The sequence below is a fragment of the Dipteris shenzhenensis genome, chromosome 21 (assembly GCF_047967505.1).
Source record: "Dipteris shenzhenensis isolate YYH24624 ecotype China chromosome 21, Dip_SZ_1.0, whole genome shotgun sequence".
In the NCBI taxonomy this organism is placed as follows: Eukaryota; Viridiplantae; Streptophyta; class Polypodiopsida; order Gleicheniales; family Dipteridaceae; genus Dipteris; species Dipteris shenzhenensis.
Genome location: NC_141616.1, coordinates 46,625,386 through 46,641,937, shown reverse-complemented (window position 1 = coordinate 46,641,937; position 16,552 = coordinate 46,625,386). Strand labels below are relative to the sequence as shown.

At 38.8% G+C, this 16,552-nt stretch overlaps 1 protein-coding gene across 1 annotated transcript; it reads right to left on the bottom strand.

The window, feature by feature from the left end:
• Positions 1–419: 419 nt before the first annotated feature.
• On the bottom strand, positions 420–2,173 carry LOC147888952 (uncharacterized). The gene is made up of 3 exons (XM_087392674.1): positions 1,886–2,173; positions 1,419–1,720; positions 420–1,324 (listed from the first exon to the last, which is right to left on the bottom strand). Exons 1-3 carry the CDS (start codon positions 2,079–2,081, stop codon positions 641–643), a joined length of 1,182 nt encoding a protein of 393 aa, XP_087248800.1. The 5' UTR covers positions 2,082–2,173; the 3' UTR covers positions 420–640.
• Between the last annotated feature and the right edge of the window lie 14,379 nt (positions 2,174–16,552).

Below are 16,552 nucleotides of genomic sequence, written 5' to 3'. Positions count from 1 at the left end.
CAAAACTTTTATGAGCTCTCGAGCTTAAGCCACCATGCACAATTTTAAGCCCTTGATTTTAGATTGATCTAAAGGACTAAAACACCCCTTCCAAAATTGACTCAAAAGCATACTTTTTTATTCTTCTTCTTGCAAATCTATTATATAAGAAGGGAGATTCTTCCCACACATCTATTATATAAGGAGGGAGTGCATGTTTTGTTTTTTGTCATCAGTTGATTGAGTAAGTCTTGGACAAAGCTCACTGAACTCCAATTGGATAATATTGAGGATTCAAATCTATTATATAAGGAGGGAGATTCTTCCCAGAGATCTATTATATAAGGAGGGAGTGCATGTTTTGTTTTTTGTCATCGGTTGATTGACTAAGTCTTGGACAAAGCTCACTGAAACTCTAATTGGATAATAATGAGGATTCAGGTTCGATTTGGAGCTCCTACCTACCACAACCTAGTTTTTTTTGTTTTTTTCAAGTATTGAAATTGAAAGTGCCAATAGCGCCTTGATCCTTGATGTCTAAGACAGAATGCTCAGCTACGCCTGAGTTGAAGATAGAATCCTGAGCTACCCGAGGGGCTTGAAGTCAGGATCCCGGCACATAGAGACTCGGAGGTCCCTCTTCGCAGATCTTGAGCTTAAATCAACTGAGAGCATAGCCGCCCAACCAGTCGGGAAGATTAAGCTCAGCGGGTACAGCTAGGAGGCCTTTCGGGCTCAAGTTCAACATGAGTGAGCTCCAATAATTAAGATCGGTAGTAAGCAGTTGCGTCTCCACTTCATCTGCCAACGTGCTCCTGCTTTCACATGGTTGCTGCCTGAATTCCTTACTGCAAGAGCCCGTCCTGCACGAGATATGCTCTATGGGAGAGAGGACCGTGGAGCTCCATAAATCCTCCGCCCAGATTACATCTCCCTCGGTGGCATTACTTGTTGTCCCCATTGGCGGCATGAGGGACGGTTGCTGCTGCGACGGGGTTGAAAATTTTGTTTCAATAGGCTTCAAAGAACGTGCCGTTGCTATTTTAACAGACATGGAGTGCGATGGAAGAGAATCGCAAGACGTAGATGAGGAGGGTGAATTGGTGACCGGTGTGGGAGAAGGTGATTTGCTTTGGGACTTGGAGTACTTTTCGCTGCAATCCCGGGATACGAATCCATCGAGAAACATCACATGTGGAGCAGGGGAATTGAAGATCGGAACAGCCTCCAAACAAGGTTTTCGATCGTCTCCGATGTCCAATGCCTGGCTTTCCGCGAAAGCAGATTGAAACCTCACCGCGCTGGATTTCCTCTTTAAAATTTTGCAAACAGCCCAACTCGCATCCTGAAAACAAGCACATGACAGAACGTCGGTAAACCAAGGAATGACACGAATTGTAACAGTGTCCTAGGGTCACACTGCATTGCGACTAACATACTTTATGATTGAGCTGAGGTCTATCTATAGACCAGCCATCGGCTGCAGTCGGAAGCCGGAACTCGTGCATCATCCAGTCTGTCTTAAGGCCTTTGGAAGCTTTGCCCTTGTAAAATACAAGAGACTTCTTGAGACCAATGCACTCGCGAGGATACACATCACTGTAAAGTGGTCGATCCGTTCCAGTTGCTTTCCAGAAACCTGACAAAGTTACTCTGTTCGGGCGAGTGCTGTTGCGATATTTTCTATCCCTTGGGCAAAAAAAGTACCACTCTCGTTGAGACTCTCCAAGAGGAGACATTTCTGCAAAGGTTCAGCAAATCTCAGACTGTGAGTAGCAGGAAAATCTGTTCTACTGTCTTCATTCGCAGCTGGAAAGTATACTTACGAAATCAACCACACAGAGAGAGAGAGAGAGAGAGAGAGAGAGAGTAGCAGTATTGCGGTCGCGCAGCTGCAAGAGCTTACTTGGGAGATCCCATGGATCAAATTTGTAGATGTCAAATTCCGCAATGAGGTCGAGAGCAAGGGGTCTTTGTTCGATCTTCTTGCGAAGGTAGAAATTCACAAGCTCGTCATCCGTAGGATGGAAGCGAAATCCAGGAAGCTCAATCTCGCCGTCGTTGTAGTCGAGCTCGAAACTCTCGTCCATGGCAGCGCGCATGGAGTTAGCTCACTACAAATTCTCTCTCTCTCTCTGTCTCTTTGTCTCTTTGTCTCTCTCAAAACAAGCTTTCAGTCTTTTCTTGGATCTGGGTCTGCTTTACATGTATGAACCGAAATATGGTCTTTAGATTTCAATATGGTCTGATTTATATGTATGAACCCTAACATACAGTCAACAATTTGAATTAGGTCAAGTAGAACGTGTTACGGAAAAAGCTTACATTAGCTAATTTTAATCCATTTATTTTGACCTGCTATGTCATCTCCCCCTAGTTCAATATTCATAGTTACTATTTGGGATCTAAGTTCTGAGTGTGGCACTTCTCTCCCTTATGTATTTACCTCAAGTGTGGGCCCCCATCACTCAACCCTTAAAGGAGGAGTGTAAATGCTAATAATACTTTTTAGCATTTCCAAGCAGCCCTCTAGTTACATTTTTGCCCCTTCTATTTTTGGTTAACTAGCCTTCACATGAGGATATTTTAGAATCAATGCAATCATATCATGATGCAACTGACATTTTTACCAAAATTGGGAACATCAATATTCAAGCATGCATTCATGACTATTTTGCATAGTTAAGGATTCATGTAGTCCTATGATGTCATCCAAGACTACTCCTCTACTGATTTTCAGATTCATGGGCCCTTATTGTAGAGAGGAGTCTCATATCTACAAGTACTATATCTGATCCTCTAGCCCCTTGATGTTATGTAGCCCCTAGATCCCTCTGTCAATAGCAATTCCCCTAGATCCCTCTGTCAATAGCAGTTATGCAGTTTTCTATTATTCTACAAAATTTATTCTACTTCTAAATATCTTATGCAATTTTCTATTATCTCCAATTATTCTACAAAGCTTATTCTACTTCTAAATATCTTATGCATTTTTGTCACTTGTCTTGATTTGGAGATACCTTGTTTATCATAACATTTTGGGAGTGTCTTTATTTTTGCAGTAAGCAGCTTTATACCCAACTTCTTCACATCTTCATCATAGCGCATAGTGATTTGTGATGTATTTTTTCTTTTGCACAACCATCTACAATACAATCATTGACAGATCTACTAGTCTTTGATCTAAGAGGAATTCTTTTCCTTTGACACAGTTTTAGTTCCATCTTACATTTAGCCTATTTTCTTGGTTTTGTTTCTAAGGGTGAAGGGGGATTTGCAACTTAAGAGGGGGGGAAAGTTGTCCATACTCTTTCCATTGTGCTCTTAGTAATTTTTATACTCTATGCATATTTTCTACTTTATATTTTCTATCATCATTATTTTCTTAATGCAACGTTCAAAAAATCCAAAAATTGCTTTTCTAAAGCACTATCGACTTATTTAGTGCAATGTAAGAGGGGATCTTGAGAATGGTGTACATTGGACCAAAGATAGGGTTCATGGGACAAAACCTAACCCTAAAGGATGAACATGTTGTGGAATGCAACGTAGTGTACAACTATACATTCTCTCTCTCTCTCTCTCTCTCTCTCTCTCTCTCTCTCTCTCTCTCTCTCTCTCTCTCTCTCTTTGTCTCTCTCCTCTCCATGTCCCTCTCTCTCTCTCTCTCTCTCTCTCTCTCTCTCTCTCTCTCCTCTCCATGTCCCTCTCTCTCTCTCCATGTCTCTCTCTCTCTCTCTCTCTCTCTCTCTCTCTCTCTCTCTCTCTCTCTCCATCTCATTTTCTAATAGGTGTGAATGTGATCTAGGTGTTGCATCACTAAGATGACTAGGGTTTGCCAGCCTCCATAGCCTTGGGTAGCTAATTTAGTGGAGTACCTTCATGAAAACCATGGAGTATCATGGTCCCTAAGTATGTGATGTCTTAATATAAAGTTTTTATAGGTTTGAAGTGAGTGAACACCCAAAGGTGATTCAAACTTTCAACTTGTCTAGCCGATTCTTATAGTCCCCCTTTTTTCTGGGGGAGTATAGATATATTACTTTGGGGCTTCTCATAGAAAATCCTTTTAAAAGTCCATGGGGTGTCGCTCTTAGTTTCACATAGTCACATGCATGTAGGGAATGGATTTTCTTGAACCAAGTGCCTATTGTATAAAAAGAAGTTCTTTCAAATTTCACGCACGCGCACGCACACACATAACACATATAATACACTAAAATGGTATATTTTACAAGGGTCTCCCTATATACAAGGACGATGGGAGAGTTGTGGATGTGTGGAAGAGTAGCCACCACAAAGATGTTTATACAATATTCACAAACTCTCTCCTGAACCAAATGAGGATACAAGGTTACTAGTGGAGAACCCATTTATTGCTATTGGAAGGCAAACAAAAAACTCATGAAATTGATTTGTAATAGATGCCTTCACCTATCACCACCTTGGTCATAAATAGCATTGGAAATTGAATTTGTATCTCTTAATTCTTCTACCAAGTTCCAATCCTCGACAAAGAATGGAAATTAGTTGCAAAGACTCAAATTACAAGGATGCTTATCACATGAGAAATAGTGTAGGTCGTTTTTGTCCTACACTCCAAAATAAGACAGAGAAAGTCAGCAACATAGTGCGGTAGAGAGCAAGTGCAGCTCTATAATTCGATATAAAAGTGACCCAAAATTGAGTTGATGGTAGAAAAATAAAAAATTTAAAGGTTTGAATCATTAAATGGTGTGTGAGCAACAAATCTACAAACGTTGGAGTTTTATTGTGACAAGCAAAGAAACCATAAATAGCAAATCGTGGAAGCAGTGAAGAACTAGCAATCAAGTTAAACATATAATTATTATTGTGGATCACAAAAGTGGGAGCGACAATGTTTTCATGAGAGTTTTTGAGAGAATGCAAAGCATGGGGAGGGAATCATAACTTAAACAATGAATTAAAAAAATATCGAAAAGCATCTAAAGCTCAGAGTGCACGAGTACATGTGGGTAGTGCTAGTGGTAAAGCAATAACTTTTGGATGCAAAGAGAAAGTAAACTATCTTTTAAAAGGATTTGAGCTATTAAAAGGCAATTTTGGAAGGATGATCTCCACAAGTGGCAATTTGAAACACGCAACTAGTTAAATATTTTTAAAATTACACATGGAAATTCACAAATGAGTTTCAATCCTCCACTATAGCACTCCATCTATTGACCTATCTATTCACCTATTCTATTTTCATTGCATGATTGCAATTAACCTAAGGTATTTGATAAGTGATATTAATTCATGAATTAACCTATCTCCTACACCTCCCCTCTGTTGCTCCCTTGCTGCCTACACTCTTCCTCGCTCGCTTTCCATCACCATTCCTCGCCGCTTCTCCCTCCCTCGCTTCCCTTCCCATCACCATCTCGCAGCCTCTCCTTGCTCCTCCACAGCCTCCGTCTCTCCTCTCCTCTCCCTCTCCCTCCCCTCCCTCCCTCTTCTCTCCCATTCCCTCTCCTCTCTCCTCTCCTACTCCCTCCGCTTCCTTCCTCTCCCCTTGGCTCAGCACCTTGGACTGCATTTGTAATCCCATGACCTGCTTTGGTGGGATTTCGGTGAAGAAGCATTGAGGAAAGCTTCAACTCCATAGAGCAGTAAAGGCCGTGTTGCGGATCCTACAAAACCCTCATGGACTGCATTTGTAATCCCATGACCTGCTTAATCGTGTTGTTCACTCACCTCTTGCATATTCACAGACCAATTTCGAAGCAAGTTTCTCTTCTCTCATACATCGCATGTGGCAAGATGCTTACTCACCTTCTTCTCTCAGCCTTTGCATGGCCGTTTTGCTCCTCCACCTTGACATTATTGTATGGACTACTCAAGTACTTTCTTCTTACTCCACAGGTAAGTTTAGTCACTAAGAAGGCGTGTCTCTTAAATCGCTTGGCTTTTGGAGACTTCTGATTAATCGTGCAGATTCTCTTGGGTTTTGGAGACTTCTAATTGATTGAGCCACCCCACCTTACTTTAACCGACTTCTCTTATATTAATTTTTGTCCGACTCCCCCTTACAATAAAAACTAATTAATTAATTAGGGCCCAAATTCTCGTTGGGGGGCCCTATAGCACTCCTTCTAAGGAGGCATGCTAATAAACAAAAAACAAGTGAGTACAAGTACTCGTGAGCACTGCCTTAAGTTTTGCCAGATGCAAATGATTGTCAAGATGAATAGACGATGCAACCATTTGAGAGAGAGAGAGAGAGAGAGAGAGAGAGAGAGAGAGAGAGAGTTAGTTCTTAAAAAAAGAAAGTGTGTGTGAGTGAGTGTGTGAGAGAGAGAGAGAGAGAGAAGTAATGCTAAAGCTAAGTCCAAAGAACTAAAAGTGCTTTAAAATTAAGGTGAATGCATCATTGATCCAAAATCCAATGGAGATGGAAGGGCCTCATGCCAAGGTATTACATGCAAAACTACATCGTAGATCGAAACAATCATTATTATCAATTGAGTACTCAAGCTTAAGAGAGTGTCCTCATTGTGGATGGAATGAATCGCTCCAATTCGGAGCACACAAGTTTGTGTTAATTTTTATCCTCTATTATAGGATTAACATTTGAATAAATAAAATCATAAAAAGTGTAAGGTCTCAATGCAATAGGGTTGCAAGTGACCTTCCACATGTTTTAGATTCGAATCATCATTGTAGATGAGCTCATATCACGATTTGAGAAAGTAGCTTGAATTTGAAATTGATTCCAACCTTGAATTGTTTCAAGCCACTATTCCAAATGATATCAAATGGAATTGCATGATCAAATGGGCTCCATGTAGATGACGTTTACCTAATTTTTATTGCAAGTCTTTAACCATTGGAATAATACAATGCATAATATTTCCTCTCAAAACAAAATAGTTTTAAAAAATAGTTTATTTGGATGAGAGGGGTTCTCAACATATGTTGACTAATACTTTGATGATAGAATGGAGATACAATATGTGACTTATGCATCAAATCACAAACGCTGAAGATACAAACTTAGGAATACTTGTAGAAACCAAACTTGAGAACTTGAGATGAGGAGGAGACCCAAGGCGTGGTCTCCTCAATTGCTAAGCTACTAAGCATTGAAGTTGAGGCCTTCTACATAGAAATTTGTTGTCATAAGTAGGTCACGATCTCTTAAACAAGACTAATACAAGAACGTCAACAACATGATGCTAACAACAGTCATGGAGAGTCACACATTCATGACCCTCTTATTCTCAATCTCCCTCTTCTTTCACTAAGAGAGAGATGGGACTCTCTTCATCATAACCCTCTCTCTCTCTCTCTTTGTGAGAGCCTTTAGTCTAAAAGCTCATAGAATCACAAAGAACAAATTTTCACAAAAGGAAGGAGAATATAGAGGTCCTCAATAGACTGTATCTCAACCGCTTAGAGTTGAAACCCAAAGCTATTTGACACGAAATGAAGAAGTAGGTCTCCTCTACATAAAAGATTTAGAATATTGAAGAATACCTCATGCAAAATAGTATCCTTTTCTTGGACAATGCAAGAGCTTGAATAACTCAATAAAAGAGGATGTTGGAGCGCACATTACACAAGACAACTCTGATGCCATGTTTGAGGGGGAGAGAGAGAGAGAGAGAGAGAGAGAGAGAGAGAGAGAGAGAGAGGAGTGCACAAGATGGCTAACTATATGTTGTATTCCAAATTTTTTGAAATATATATGTATTTGCCCTTTATGTTTAGTCCTATAGTTTTCCCAATGAACCCTATTTCTATGGTGTAATTTACATCATTCTCAACAACTCCAAGAGGCACCATAAGCATGAATGACACCATTTGAATTTAATGTTTCACATATTAACCTCATAAAGCCTTTATAGATTTTGCACTATGCTCTTATTTAAAGGACCATTTATCACTTTCAAGACCATTATTCTTATTGGAATGGACTCTCAGGATAATAGCCCTTGTTGATTGTGCCTTTTTTCCCCTTTTTTTGGACTAACTATTTGTGATAGATATAGCGAGAGAAAAGTACAAGAACTAAAAAATGGAAAGAAACTCATAAAAATTACTATGTATAAGCTTGCGAATAGGAGAAACATAGATAAAACACAACAGGAGTTTTTAAAAGGCTTGAATTATTTTTCTTGTTCCACAACTTATTTAAAGAACCATTTATCACTTTAAAGGCTATTATTCTTATTGGAGTGGACTCTCCGGATAGTAGCCCTTGTAGATTGTGCCTTTTTTCTCCTTTTTGTGGACTAACTATTTGTGATAAGTCTAGCAAGAGAAAAATACAAGAACTTAAAAAAAAAATAATAATAATAATTACTATGTATAAGCTTGAAAATAGTTTAACTTGTTTTGATATATTTTAAATATTTTTATATTTTAAATAATTATTTTGGGGACCCCTTATATTTTAAATGCCTATTTTCTATATACTTTGCATTTTGGGAGAACGTTTTTTAATAATAAATATCCATGTTGTATCTATCCACTAATCAATATCCGTGTTGTATGTGTCCTCCGTGTTGTGAGTGTCCATTAATAGGCCATTAATTTAGAGTTACATTATTGACATAAGTTTTGAGCTTGTTTTTTAAAATTATTCAAGTTATTTTCCAATATTCAATTCTACAAATTCGTTTTTTTATTTTTGGAAATACGATAAATAGATATAATCTAGATAATCATAAAATATTTGTACAAAAGAAACTTGGGAGATAATCATTCAAAGATATATGTTATCTTCTAGAAGATAGAAGAAGGCCTTCAGAGGTGAATGCTATTATAGAATTGTTTTTTTCAACATTTGGCGCGGTCCAGGAAATTCAATCAATTTTCTCAAATTCCAAAGCTTTCTTTGAAATGGAAGATCAATTTACTAATACACTTTGACCACCAAATTAAAAGATGAGATTACTTGCTATGTGACACCACAAAGGCCCAACAAGTTGAGAGATTATTTTCTCGCCAATATATCAGTCTCGAAACGTAGCTTGCCATTATGCTTGGATGTGGTACAATAATTTATAGAATTAACATTACGAATGAAATCAAGTGCATATGGTTGGCCACTAACTTCATTTGAATTAGCTACAAAAGTGGACCAACACTACTACAACAAACAGATGTGTGGCCCAGACCTTTGTGGTCCTCCAAAAATCATCTAGAGAATTACAAGAGCGTCTTCTTGATCATGTATATATCAATCTTTGTGAATTTCTATTTCATATGGTTGGGTGTGCATGACTTCTTTCACATTACTAAAGCAAAAGATAAGCCAGTCAAGTGTCCATACAAGAAAGAGATGTTGGAAAGGGAGAGAGGTCTATGACTATGGGATGACATATAAGAGACATAAGCATGGTAAAGATGGTCTCATCATAAAGCATGGTTGGCTTGAAATTTTGCAATCTAGTTACATGAGCATGAGAAGAAAACTTGTAAGAGGGGTGGCCTTGCAACAATGCAGTTGAATTATAAGACATGCCAGACATGTCATCACCTTGTTGACTTTTCTAAGTCCCGTTGAACACGTTGAGAGGTGTGTCCCTCTACTCTCAAATTTTCCTTTAATCCATTGATTCTTTGAGAGATGCTAGATGAACTGGGACTTTGTGAAGAGAGTAATAAATTAAATACTTTCCTTTGCTTTTTCCTATATGGTCTTTCCTTTACTTTCCTATATGGTCTTTCGTTTTGTTTCCTTTGCTTTTTTCTGTTTGGTCTTTCCTTGCTTTTTACGCATTTAGAAGTTAACTTTTCATTGAAAGACTTGCAAAACAGAATTCTCCATGTTCAAATACCCCCTCACCCATCTCTCTCTCTCTCTCTCTCTCTCTCTCTCTCTCTCTCTCTCTCTCTCTCTATGTCATTTTATTTAAAAAATTCGACTTCACATTACATCAAGTCTTGCCCCCAAGTTATAATAGTACTCTAGAGTACTTGTCATGGTGAGACTTTTGGTCAAAGTGGGCAATTAGTTCGTGTAGCTTCATTGTCTCTCTAGGACTGGTGGTTGCTCAACGGTTCTCAGTTGATCAAAGACAACTGATGACTTTCCATTGGCCCCGTACAGTGTTCAAATAACACATGCCCGAGTGGGGGGCAAGAGTGGCTAAGAGGGCCTCCCCATGCATGTTGACAGGGTATTCTTAGTGCTAGTAGCAGTGGAGTTTGAAGGCCCCATGCAAGAGAAAGGCTAGATCAGTGTAAATCTTTGGCTAGACAATTTTGGAGGATTCTAGTCCATAAATTCCAAGGCCCAATTATTGTGATTGGCTCGTAGATATCGATGTTCTCTAGAGTTGGTTGAATTAACCTCCAAAGTCATTTCATCACAATCTGGAATCATACGAGCCTTCATTTCTTAGGGCCTTATGTCATGGAGGGGAAAAAGAGGGAAAATAGCTATTTTTGTTATGCCGTGCAAAATGCACCAGGGGGACCAAGGGAAATAGCACCCCATGCTCTAGGCCTCATGGTGCTATTTCCCCTATCCTTGAGTACCATTGATGTGACATTTTTATAGTATTGATGTGGCATTTCCTTATAGCCCTTTCTAATTTTCCCTTGGATCATTATGTCATGCATCATAGGAAAAAAGTCCCATTAGGCTCCCCTCCATGGCATAATTCTCGCTTATGGAGCACGGGGAAGCACTCTAGAGCAATGGATGAATCCGAAGAATAGAATGACTCGGTCCGACTTCCAAAAAGGTAAGGTCTTCATTGAATTTAGGTTTGCGATGAAAGATAGACGTGAATGTGATGATGCTACTATTGCGTCCGCCCTCCATCTGCTTTTCAAGGAAGTTATTTGACCGATTGTGATGCTACGATGAAAGAATGTGATGATGCTACTATTGCGTCCGCGCTCCATCTGCTTCTGAAACGAATTATTTGGCCGATGTGACACCAACGCGGTATCGCTTTATTCCAATCTCCAAGTGTACAAATCACGAGTCGCGTGTACCTCAAGAGACAACAAAAAGACGCCCCGTCCCCATTGAAATTGGGGTCCCTGGTTGCCTTTCAAAAGCGCGTTCGACAGACAAGAAATCCAGTGTAGATTTCAGTGGCAAAAATGTTCAACCCGTGTGTAAGAAGACCCACCGGCCACGCGTTTTCCTCAGCCTCACGACTTCGCTTTTTATCGCGAGCTCATAATGGACGAGTTCAAGCAGCTTCCTTGTCGCCAAAACGAAGACTTGAACAATCTGTCAAACTGCATTATCATGTCACCTTCTTATAGCACTCCTAGGCTTCGATTTTATTTCAAGATTAAACTACAAGAGTATCTAGCAAACAAACGTCAGGTGTTTCAGCTACTCGAATAAGCTTGTCACATTCGAGACTTCAATCGGATATTATACTTTTAATATAAATATTGACTTGGTTGTTTCATTTTGACATTGCCACCTCTTCAATATAAAAGGATTCAACTTTTTTTGGGAGAGAATTCCTTCGCAACATAGAGCTAAAATCACTTCATAGCTAGCAATTTGGTGCAAGCGAATGCACTGTAGTGATAAGCCTTACTTGAAAGCCTCGGGAAGTTGATGTAAAAATTTCGATCCTCCCAAAGCAGTTAGAATCTCAATGAGGTAAGGTGCTCCCTTTTGAATGTATAGCTCACTTTTTGCATTCAAGAAATTCAACCCTAGAAAATTCAAGGCAAAATATTCTTTTCTTTTCTATGTGCACTTTATTGTTCGGCTTTGATTGCAACTTTATGTTGAACTTGCTTACTTTTCATGGTCCATCAAAATGAAAAGGGAAAAAGGGCAATGCTTTGGCACCTTGTGCCCCTCTATTACCAGAAAAGTACCTTTTATTTTAAACAAAAATCCCATGAACCAAAGTTTGCTTTTCATGCAAGGTAGCTTAGAGGAAGGCACCCTCTTGTCTATGCATAAAAAAGCGCAAATTAAAATAAATAAATGAGAGTAAAAAATGCTATATAGCTTATCTATGACACTTTGCGATGTGTTAGCTTTGTGTAGTGTATCATTGTATATTGTTCATCCACTTATTATTCAAACATTTATCATCATTTCATTGTGACTCACTGATTTGTTCAGTAGTTTGTTTAAACACTCCAATTTCCCAAGTAACTCTTTCATTAGCTCATCAGTGGAGTGTTTTGTTTGCAAATGCAAATGGCTTCTCATCGAGTAAGTTAGTTTAATTGGCTCATCAATATAGATAGTACTATAGTTTCTTGTATTCTTGGGTCTGTGTTTGTTTCTCTTTTATGTTTATTGCTTCTTTATTGTTTGCACTTTCATAAATATGAAAATTTATTCAATTGTAACTATGCATGTTAGTTGGAAATTATGGTCCTTGTTGAGGAGATTTGCACCATGATTGGCTTATAGCTTTGTTTATTTCCATGATGGGACTCCAAAATGATCATAAGCTAACAATTTCCATATAAGCTAGAGAAACATTTTACAAGCCATTGTAGAATAGACATAATCTCAAGAGGGATTTATAGCTTAGCACGCAATACTATGTGACTATCTTGGTGCTTGAGCTAGCTAATTATCATATATATCATGATTACCTTTATCTCATCAGAGTAATCTATTAATCATTTGAGCCATATTATTTCACAAGCTCCTTTGATAAAGGCTCTATATTTGGCTTTTGTGGAAGACAAAGAAATTATTAGCTATTGGTTGGGTAGCCATGGAATTGCTCTTTTATTCTATTTGTCCTATTTGATCTGAGTTAGCTCGGTGATATATTGCATGATGTTCCAATCACCAGGCTGGTTTAGGACACTCACATTAAGTCCAAGTTAGCCTAGTTTAGAAACTAACTAGTACATGACCTTAACTAGCTCAAAAATTAAACTTAACTTATATGTAACTACTAGTACACAGTAATTTCAACCATCATGTTGCTCATCAATCAGACAATAACAATATACTATTATTTCTTTCTGTTCCAAAATATGTTGCTGTTCAACCACACTAGTTTAGGACAATCACATAACTGATGTTTGACCTAAACCCACACAGTGATATATTGCATGATGTTTCTATAAAAAAATCACATCAAGCCAGGCCAGTTTAGAAATTAAACAATTGAACTATTCCAATACTCATTCACAAATTACAAACAACCACAAGGTTGATGAAATGTATTGTTGTTCAATGATGCTAGTTTAAGACAATCACATAGCTGGTGTTTGACCTAAACTAGCATGATGTTATATTGCATGATGTTCAATCACCAAGCTAGTTTAGGACAATCACATTAAGTCCAAGCTAGCCCACTTTAGAAATTAAATTAAACAATTAAACTATTCCAAAACTCATTCACGAACAACCACTAGGTTGGTTTAGGCAACCACTGCCCTATGTTATATGAAGCATGTGTACGATGTGCTCGGAGTGTGCTCATCCCACATTGTCACTTGATCAATAACTTCTAGTGGACTCAGGTTGTCTCTCCTTTTCTTGCATTCTATTGAAGCCCATAGACTTCTTGGATCGAGATGATCGTGCATTGCTTTAGCTCTACGTCCAACCGTTGGAGCCATGTTCTTTGACATTGTGCACCCAAGCCATTTATCCATTGTTTCAAAGGATACCAACATAGCTAATGTCGCCCTCTTTGTAGCTAGCCGATCTAAGTTATGTAGGCTAAAGCTTGTGAAGACTTGAGAGTGGTATTCTCCCTATGAAGCATTTGAAGGATACAAACCAAGTATTGGTCACCTAAGAATCTTTGGATGCATAGGATATGCACATATGAGAATCATTGAAGAATATTTTGATGCATAGCACAGTGCACATATACATGATGATCATTGAATAGAGAGATGTGAAATCCAAGAAATGACATATGGTTGGATATAGTAAACATAACAAAATAGTTATCTCAAGAGATGTAGTATATGATGAAGAATCGAAAACAACATCCAGAAGCTGGTCCAGAATGGTTTGGACAAGTACTTTGCTAATCTAGGATTCACAAAGTCTAATGTAAATCATATGCTCTACTAGAAAGTTCAAGGGACCATTCTCAGACCATTGCACTACACTATTGTATGGTGATTATGTGGTAGTAGTTATTGAAAGCAGTGCAAGCTTTGTCACAAAATTCAAATATATTTGCAAAGTTTGACATGAAAGGACCTTGGAATCATGCATTCTTCTCTTGATATTCAATTTTGGAGAGATAGAAATACCATATCCATGAGTCAATACAAGTATGTTGATAATGTATTGAAAAAGCTTTTCACCACTCCAAATCTCAAACTAATAAAGGATTTGAGAAAATCAAATCAGGAATGAGAAGTCTATCTAGAGCACTCATTAGTTCCTTGACAAAACTAACAAACAGAAGGCCAAATATATGTATATACCAAACACACTAGAATGCCACCAAAAGAGTCTTACATACATAAAGAGGAAGCCATATTAGGTTGCCTATTTTTGTAATAGTTGCTATATTGATAATCATAATAAAAGAAGATCAGACTATTTACATGACTTTGCACAATCTCTATCATCCAGCTTGTGTTCCTGAATAAAAAGAATGTCAATGGGACCTTCAGGGACAGAAGTGTTCTTGCCACTATGAAACCAATTCCATCTCTTCCTCAAGATTCCTAATATGTCACTTTACAAAAAGGACTCAAGTTAGAGGTAAGAGAACTTAGTATTCCAACTGACAAGTTGGAATATATAGCTTTCAAGTTACAAGACTTTTAGTTGTACCTCCTCTGCTCGAGCATAGGGCAATCCTCTGTGGCTTTTCAAAGCTTCAGCATGAACTCATACAGCAAGCCCATAGTACAACCCTCATAGTCCAAGAGTTGAAGCAAAAAGTACAAGGGCTCTATGGACATCTAAATGCAAAGGGCTTCCTACCAAAAATGATATGTCAAAGACAATCCCCTAAACATTTTGTCTAGCAAGCAGTCTCGAGTCATCCTAGTCTAGCTAATCTGAGTTGGTCATCATGCAACAAAGGCTCTCTTTGGTCTTAACCAACGTATCAAAATTAAGCCCTTCGGAAGTCCTTGGTCAAGAAAAATTTTCCCAAAGAATGATAAACAAATTTAAACAATCAATAATTTGATGAATTGAATGATGAATCATGATTCATACCTGCTAAGAACCAAAAAGATTTAGCCAAAGCGGGGTCTCACAAGCTCCTACTTGCACTCCCTTCTAAATAGGGCCAGTACATGTGACTTACGAGTGATGTAAGCCGGCACATAAGCTTCTGCAAGCATGGGCTTTCTGCCAGCTTCTACTCTCACCTTCTCGGTAAGCCCTTCAAAATTGGTGTTTGAGCTTTTAAAAACCCCCCAAAAATGAGCATCTTGGCTCTTGGCATAGCAATCACAATTATGCAACAATTAGGCTATGTATCGTTATATTACAAAGAGTAGCCCTCCAAGAGAGGACCTACTATTACAATATCAAAAGATTTCATTGTAAGACAAATAGACAGAGTAATCTATCTGAGGAACTGAGAGGCAATCATAAAGGGATTGCCTAAGGGAAATCCGAAATGAAACATGGAAGAAGAAAACTCTCCAAAGACTATGGTTTCTGTCTTCCACAGAGTCCAAAGTTCCCAATATCGCACCCATGTGAAAAAAAGGTCAAAATCGGGCCTCGGAGGATGAATGGCGAAGAGCCAAAACAGCTTGCTAACGCAAGAAATAGGAAATCTGGCTTGTGGATGTTGCTGGAGAAAATACAGAAAGTCACGAGTGACTCGACAATGCAGAAAAGATGAAGTAAAGATTCCCTTGGAGTGAGACATCTATGGCAGACAGCACTACGTGCCAAGAGCTGGCCAAAGGGAATAACACCAAGCATCGCTCGCCATAGAAAGACTTGTTGGCGAAGAGGAAGTTTACAGAACCAAAGCTGCCTGCAATCTTTTACGCCACCATTTGACATTACGATTCATAGACCAAAGCTGATTTCACCACTACAAAATCCGAGAAGGAGGCATCAGAACTCTGTATTAACTGGCCACAGAGATATCAGCGAGGCATAACGGGCGAGTGATAGAATCGTGGAGCCGTAAGGTCCAATCAGTGAGTCGATACGTAGGCCCCAGCTTAGGGGCCGGTAAAAAACTATGTAGCATCCGAGAAAGGTAGTGCCAGAGGAGTCGCTAATGCATGCCCAGTCCATATTGTCTGGCTGCAAAAGGAAAGGATATTAAAGTGCCATCAGCATGAAGCACATCACCAACCAATGTAATCCCTTTGAATGAAATAAAAGAAGAGCGTCTAGGTTCCTGCAAGACAAGAAGATGATTGAACACCTTTGACTAGTACAGACTCTCAGCATGCAAGGAGTTCCCATCAAGAGAGTCGATGGGACCATGCCATTTAAGATGAGAAAGAATTTCTTTCTAGGTCAAGAGCATCTTAGAAGTAAAACGGCAGCCTTTAACCCTGCCATCAATATAACTCAGAATAAAGTCCATGGAGTGGGATGCCAGTGTCTAAAAGCATGAGTAGTCAACTGGGAAAGAAGGTGACGCATCATGGCAGCCCAAGGCTGATCACCCTGCAGAAACTCAAG